This window comes from Sardina pilchardus, chromosome 1, assembly GCF_963854185.1.
Source record: "Sardina pilchardus chromosome 1, fSarPil1.1, whole genome shotgun sequence".
Lineage (NCBI taxonomy): Eukaryota > Metazoa > Chordata > Actinopteri > Clupeiformes > Clupeidae > Sardina > Sardina pilchardus.
Genome location: NC_084994.1, coordinates 4,599,116 through 4,607,292, shown reverse-complemented (window position 1 = coordinate 4,607,292; position 8,177 = coordinate 4,599,116). Strand labels below are relative to the sequence as shown.

Sequence of the window (8,177 nt, the reverse complement as noted above, 5' to 3'; positions counted from 1 at the left end):
TTACGGAGGGAGGTCCGGGAATTCGTGAGAGCCTGCCCTACATGCAACCAGCATAAGTCCTCCAACCAGCCGCCATCTGGGTTTCTCCAACCTCTGCCTGTGCCCTTGCGACCCTGGTCTCACGTCTCCCTGGACTTTGTAACCGGACTACCCCCATCTGACGGACACACAGTTATCCTCACAATAGTGGATCGTTTTAGCAAGATGACCCACTTTGTGCCACTTCCCAAACTACCATCAGCGAAGGAGACTGCCCAATTAGTGCTGGAACACGTATTCCGAGTCCATGGTCTGCCCAGGGATGTTGTCTCGGACCGGGGCCCGCAGTTCGCCTCGGTCTTTTGGAAAGAGTTCTGCTGCCTTTTAGGAGCCACAGCCAGCCTCTCTTCGGGCTTCCACCCCCAGTCTAATGGCCAGACGGAGCGCATGAACCAAGAGTTGGAGAAGGCCCTCAGATGTACAGCTTCACGTAACCCCCGTGCTTGGGCTCAACACCTACTGTGGGTGGAATATGCCCACAATTCGCTCACCAGCTCTGCCACAGGCCTCTCTCCCTTTCACTGTGTTTATGGATACCAGCCACCCCTGTTCGCTAGTCAGGAGAGGGACGTCACCTGCCCATCTGCCCTCGCCTATGCTCGCCGTTGCCGCCGCATCTGGTCCCAGGCCCGTGCCACTCTCCTTAAGTCTGTCGCCAGCTACACTACTGGGGCTAACCGGCGGAGGACTCCAGCCCCGGCCTACTGTGTGGGTCAGAAGGTGTGGTTATCTGCCCGGGACCTGCCATTACGGGTGGAATCACGCAAACTGGCACCTCGTTACATTGGGCCCTTTGCCATTCAGAAGATCTTCAGCCCGACTGCAGTTCGGCTCCAGTTGCCCAGGTCTATGAAGGTACACCCAACCTTTCATGTCTCTAGGCTGAAACCTGTTCACGAAAGCCCCCTGGTCCCGCCCGCGCCACAACCGCCTCCTCCGCGCCTCATTGAGGGGGGCCCAGTCTACACTGTTCGGCGGCTGCTCAAGTCACGACGACGGGGCAGGGGCATCCAGTATCTGGTAGATTGGGAGGGTTATGGGCCTGAGGAGAGGACGTGGGTTCCTGCTGGGAGGATTGTGGACCCGACGCTCATCTCCGACTTCCACCGTCTACATCCTGACCAGCCCTCTCTCCGGCGGGGTCGGCCAAGGGGTTCTCGTCGTGTGTCCTGCCCTCTGCCTGAGCCTGAACCTGATCTTGACCTGGCCTCAGAATCGGGGTATCCTGATGACCCTCCAGATGGGGATGATGAGGAAGTACAGGCATTCTCCGAGGACGAGGCCATGGAGACTGACCGGTCCGAGGAATTCTGATCCTTCTCCTGGTTCCCCCTCCTCCAGCCCTGTTTTGGTGGGGCCTCTAGGGGACTTCTGGGGCCGTCCCTTAGGGGGGGGGTTCTGTCATGAGCCTACTCTCTGTCACACTGGTCGGGTAATATTCCACTGCACTCACCAAGTACTAGCCACGCCCACACTCACTCATTCAATCAGTCACCACACCTGCTGTCACTCTTCACTCATTGACTCTGCCACCTGCTCCTTGTTACTTGCTACTCTGCTCCTGTATTTAAACCCCAGATCTCCAATGGCTCAGTGTCAGATCGTCTGCAACCCAAAGCTCTACTGTTTGTCGGCAATCACAAATCTGACTCCTGTCTTCAACCTGGATCTCATCTCTGTCAGCTCTTCAGGCCTGGTAAACTATCCTGTACGCTGCCTGTCATTACGATTACCTGCATTTCTGTCTATGCTATATCCAGTGTTCCTGCTCGCCTGCTTCTGCCTGCCTGCCTACCTGCCAGACGTGCGTGTGTTCCCTGGAGCCTTCCAATCCGTGGAAACTACCACCAACCTCTGCCTGCAGTCTGCTCATCCCTCTCCCCCTTTTCCCAAATTTTCAATAAACAGTGGTTCGTAACGCAACTTGGTCTCCTCGTCTGTCCAGGTCCTGACAATTTGATTGCTATTCTCATTTCACTGTTTTATTTCTCATTAGGTTAGTGCTTAAAATTATTGTTTTACTGATAATATTACTATTCTCCCTAGTTTGTAATTGTTCACTGTTAATTTAATTTGTATTGTTATTTATTTGTATGTCGCTTTGGACAAAGGCGTCTGCTAAATAACCATAGCCATAGCCATAGCCATAGCCATAGCCATAGCCATAACCAGGTAGTAAATCGTTTATTTTCAATCTACTTTCCACAAATCCAAGCTAAATAACGTCACACAAATGACATTTCAACAGACTCGGCAGTCATTTACCGATATCGGCAGCCATGTTTGTTTTGTTTTCACCGAGATTCAGACGTGGACGCAAAGGATTGTGGGTAGAAGGGAGCTTGAAGTGTACATCGAAGCTGCCTTCAAAATTGACCGTTATTCGGGAATTCTAAGATATCTTAGAAGGCAGCGAAAATCGTTTTTTCGGTTTCGAACGGCCTTCGCTGCCTTGCTCTCTAGTTAGATATCTTAGAAGGCAGCAGTTTTACCCGATTCGAACGGAGCCAATGTGTGTGCAGCGTGTATGTGTTTGTGTGTGTGTGTGTGTGTGTGTGTTTGTGTGTGTGTGTGTGTGTGTGGGGGGGGGTTCTATGTATTTAGAAAGGTGTGTATCTCTGCACCTTGATCACCTGTATTTCCCTTCTTTGGGATAATAAAGTTGACTTTGACACAGAGATCCATCAGCAGATGAAATCAGAGAGAGAGAGATTAAGATTGTGTGTGTGTGTGTGTGTGTGTGTGCGAGTGAGTGAGTGAGAGGATTTATTGTATTGTGTTCTTGACCTTTTTTTTGGTCTAAAATATTTGTTTTGGTTTTCACACACAGATATTAACTACATGCGTGTATTATGGAAGTACAGCACATGTGTGTGTATGCATGTTTGTTTTTGAATGGTTTGATTTGGTATTAAACCATGTGTTTTGGTTTGCACACACAGATATCAGCAGGTGCACAAATCCCACCTGCAGAAGAAATGTAAGTGTCTAACTGAGGGAATCCAACAGCAGGGAGACACCAGACTCCTCCATGAGATCTACACAGACCTCTACATCACAGAGGGGGGAAGAGGAGAGATCAATGATGAACATGAGGTCAGACAGATAGAGAGGTCATCCTGGAGAGAAGCAGCACAAGGCAGACCCATCAAATGCAGTGACATCTTTAAACGCTTGCTGGAAGAGGAAATACACAGAAAAAAACGCTTCCTGGAAGAAGAAAGATGCAGAAAAGAACACTTCCTGGAAGAAAAAAAATACAGAAAAGAACACTTCCTGAAAGATGAGGGTAAAAAGACGGACACAATCTTTGAGCCTAGAGAATACAAATCCCTCAGAACAGTGCTGACAAAGGGAGTGGCTGGCATTGGAAAAACAGTCTCAGTGCAGAAGTTCATTTTGGACTGGGCTGAAGGAACAGCCAATCAAGATATCCACTTCATATTTTCACTTCCTTTCCGGGAGCTGAATCTGTTGAAGGAGAAGAAACTTAGTTTGGTGGATCTTATTCAGCACTTATTCCCAGAAATTAAAGATCCCAAAGTCTTCTCCAGTTCAGGGCACAGAGTCATGTTCATCTTTGATGGTCTGGATGAGTGTCGACTTCCTCTAGATTTCAGCTACAACCCGAAGTGTTGGGATGTGACCCTGCCAGCCTCAGTGGACGTGCTGCTGACAAACCTCATCAAGGGGAATCTGCTTCCTTCTGCTCTCCTCTGGATCACCACCCGACCAGCAGCAGCCAATCAGATCCCTCCTGAGTGTGTGGCCCAGGTGACAGAAATAAGGGGATTCAACGACCCGCAGAAAGATGAGTACTTCAAGAAGAGAATCAGTGATGAAAACCTGGCCAGCAAAACCATCACACACCTGAAATCATCCAGGAGCCTGTACATCATGTGCCACATTCCAGTCTTTTGCTGGATTTCGGCCACTGTTGTAGAGAAAACATCAGACAAAGCAGAAATTCCAAGGACTCTGACTCAAATGTACACACACTTCCTGGTCATACAGACAAGCATAAAAAAGGACAAGTACACAGAGAGAAAAGAGACCGATAAAGATGTGATTTTCAAACTGGGGAAACTGGCTTTCCAACAGCTGGAGAAAGGCAATCTGATCTTCTATGAGGAAGACCTGAGAGAGTGTGGCATTGATCTCACAGAAGCATCAGTGTACTCAGGAGTGTGTACTCAGATCTTCAGAGAGGAGGCTGGGCTGTACCAGGGCAAGGTGTACAGCTTTGTGCATCTGAGCATCCAGGAGTTTCTTGCAGCTCTTTATGTGTTTCTCTGCTTCAGCAACAGACAGAGAAACATGCTTGACCAACGGCAAACTTCTCAGCTTTCTGCTCTGTTCAGAGCTGCAACACTTCATGATCTACACAAGACTGCAGTGGACCTGGCCTTACAGAGTAGGAATGGACACCTGGACCTTTTCCTCCGCTTCCTTCTGGGCCTCTCACTGGAGTCCAATCAGAATCTCTTAAAGTACCTACTGCCACAGAACAACAGCCAATCAGATAGCTCAGAGCAGACAGTCCAGTATGTCAAACAGAAGATCAGAGATCAGAGTAGCTCAGACAGAAGGATCAACCTTTTCTACTGTCTGAATGAGCTGAATCACCATGCTGTAGTGGAACACAAAAAGAGCTCAGTAGATCTGCATGTAGAGACACTCTTACCAGGACAGTGGGAGACTAAGACATGGAAGAAGTTCAAGATGTCAGAAGAGCACATGGCTGAGTTTGACCTGCAGAAGTGCATAAAGACACCAGAGGAGGATCAGACTGAACTCCTCAGTCCAGAGGAAGTTCTCTTGAAAGTGGTGCCAGGAGTCACAGAAGCTCTGTAAGTAACACACTGTGTGAGTGTTTCTGTGCGTTTGTAATGACCTCGAAGTTGTGACAAAAACAGATGAGATCACACATTTTAAGAATTGACTAATGTCACAGAAGTGTGTGTGCTCAGTAATCAGTATGTACAGTAGGTGAGTGAATGGATGCATGAGGAGTAAGGTGTGTGTGTGTGTGTGTGTGTGTGTGTGTGTGTGTGTGTGTGTGTGTGTGTGTGTGTGTGTGTGTGAGAGAGAGAGGAGTAAGAACAAAAGAACAAAGAACAAAAGAAACAAAGCAAAAAGGTGCACTCCAACCATCTATCTTGGGCCCTTAGAGCTGCTGTGTGCACTGTGCCTGTGTGTCAGATTAGTTGTTGGATTTTCTAACAGGGTTTAGTAGTTGAGTGATTGTGTAGCCCTCAGTTGTGTGAGAGGCCTTAATGTTACCATCAGAAACCTCATGGATCAATACGTTTCTGGTCCTGATGCAGAGAGGCTACAAACAAAGATCCACAAACACAGGGAACACATTCATGAAGTCTTGTACACATTAGTAGCTATGTGTAAGACTTGAGTAAGAAACCCCATCCCTCATTCTGCCTCTTCTTTCTCTCTCTTACACACACACACACACACACACACACACACACACACACACACACACACACACACACACACACACACAAACACACACATATTTACTATATGTGTGTTGTAAGGGGCGCCAGGGTGTTTGTGAAGAAGTGTGTGTTTGTGTGTGTGTGTGTGTGTGTGTGTGTGTGTGTCAGGGGTTCTGGTGTGTGTGTCGTTGCTTCTCAACATGCCTGCCTCTTCTTTCTCTCTCTTACACACACACACACACACACACACACACACACACACACACACACACACACATATTTACTATATATGTGTGTTGTAAGGGGCACCAGGGTGTTTGTGAAGAAGTGTGTGTGTGTGTGTGTGTGTGTGTGTGTGTGTGTGTGTGTGTGTCAGGGGTTCTGGTGTGTGTGTCGTTGCTTCTCAACATGCCTCCTCGGTCCTCGATGCTCGATCCTCGAGTGGCGTTCCCACTGATCTATAACTATCACTGGATAGACTATCCCATTGTTGCCGCCCCATCATTGTTTATCTAGATCAGTGAGGATCGAGGCCCGAGGAGCGAGGGAGGACATATAAAAGCCCAAATGAGAGGCAACCCATGTGTGTGTTTGTGTGTGTGTGTTGTAAGGACCAGGGGCCTCATTTATAAAACTTTGCGCAGGATGTACGGCAGAAAATTGCGTGCGCACAAAACTCAGAAAGTGCGTGCGCACAGAAATATTCTGATTTATAAAACCGTGCGTTCCACGCCAATATCAATCAAGCTCTTCTCTAAATTTGTGGCACCTCAAGACACACCCATAATTGCCTTTAGATATTCAGCGAAACGCCCTTAATGAATATTGACTGTTTGTGGGTTCATAAATGTCCCAATGTCGCCTACAATATAACTTGAATGAGTAAAGGGTTGAATGTTTAGTAATGGTTGAAAAAGTGGGTAACACTTTACTTGACGGGTTCATTCATAACACATTCATAACAGCTGTCATGAACTGCACATGAAGCATTCATAACTGATTCATGAAACATGACTCAACATTCATACCAACACATTCATGAATGTGGAGGACAAAATGACAAAAAACTTGTCAAAATAAAAGTCCAACAATCTAGTAGACCAGAATCCTCTCCAGCGTTTGTAAACATCTCATGAATACTTTATGAAGTCTACTTCACATGTCACTTTACTATACGAGTTGTGAAGTATTCATCATACTGGGAAGTGAACTAGGCTACTGACCATCTGTGGATCTCTGAATGGTTGGAGAATGGTTCCTGTTTTATATATCTATTTATAGACAATTATGCATTCTTTAGAGGTTACTGTCATAAAATTTAAACAAACAGACAAACAAAAAACTAAATTCTCCTGGACACTGGACTTCCCCGTTGACTAAGATGTGACATGATCAGGTTGGCTAAAACAAAAAAGACAGCAATGCTGCTTTGCGATTGTTGGACTTTTATTTTGACAAGTTTTTGACGTTTTGTCTTTCAGTGAGTGGTCAGTAGCCTAGTTCACTTCCCAGTATGATGAATACTTCACAACTCGTATAGTAAAGTGACATGTGAAGTAGACTTCATAAAGTATTCATGAGATGTTTACAAACGCTGGAGAGGATTCATAATAGGCCTACCCTGTGTATGGACTAGATTGTTGGACTTTTATTTTGACAAGTTTTTGTCATTTTGTCTTCCACATTCATGAAAGGGTTGGAATGAATGTTGAGTCATGCTTCATGAAACAGTCATGAACACTTCATGTGCAGTTCATGACAGCGATTATGAATGTGTTATGAACGAACCCGTCAAGTAAAGTGTTACCCAAATTCTTTTAGGATTTAAACACGATTCGCCCGCACCTACAGTAGAGGCCACCATTGCGCACAGCTCCAGCATCCAGTCTGCTCCCAACACTGCTACAGTATGTCTCAATATGAATCAGTCCACTGGGCGACAACATTTGTGAGCAACATGTCCGTGTCACATATAACTTGGACACAGTCAATAGCACGGATCACATTTGGGAAATTAGACTTTGCTGCGTTTTTATTTGCCTGTTCACCGTGTAAGGAAAGTTGATGTAGTTTGGTGATAAAGCAATTACACCTCATAACACGTCTGGCAAAATTCGGCTGAAGGTTGGCTATCCCAGTCCGGTCAGCCAGTTCTCGATTCAGCCAGTGGCAAGAAAGCCGATGCAAGTCAGCACTTGCAGCGAGACTGAGATGGCATGATTCGGGCGGGTACCTCTCGGCAAATCACTCTTACTGTATATAGCCTATCATTTGCAAGCTAACAAGCAACATGTTTGAGCCTTGATGTATTATTGACAAATAACACAACATGCATGAAAGCCATAAGTGGATAATTAACAAAACACACAATGTGTATAGCCTACATGTCTTTCTTGCCTCAAATAAGATGGATTTTTTGACGGGCGCACGGAACAGCAATCAGCCACATTTTAGATTTTAAACAGGATTAATTAAGTCCGTTATGTCTTGTCAGTGATGCGCGTCATTGCACGATGTTATGTTTGTGTTAAACTTCGATTATTGAACCAATTTCGGGTCGTTGTACCCGTTTCCTCCTGAGGTCGCACTTTCTGCTTTTCTCTTTTTTTTGTGCATACGCATGGGTCAGAGCTTGCGTGGAGGTGCGCACATTTTACCGTCAAGTTCACTTTTTCTGAATAC

The 8,177-nt window shown here is 46.3% G+C and overlaps 1 protein-coding gene across 1 annotated transcript in view; it reads left to right on the top strand.

The window, feature by feature from the left end:
• Positions 1-1,624: 1,624 nt before the first annotated feature.
• Positions 1,625-8,177, top strand: part of LOC134076981 (protein NLRC3-like) — a 10,230-nt gene continuing 3,677 nt past the window's right edge. Inside the window, exons 1-2 of the mRNA XM_062532349.1 lie at positions 1,625-1,735; positions 3,814-4,889. Coding sequence (XP_062388333.1) covers positions 1,625-1,735; positions 3,814-4,889 — 1,187 coding nt within the window. The remainder of the gene's footprint in view (positions 1,736-3,813; positions 4,890-8,177) is intronic.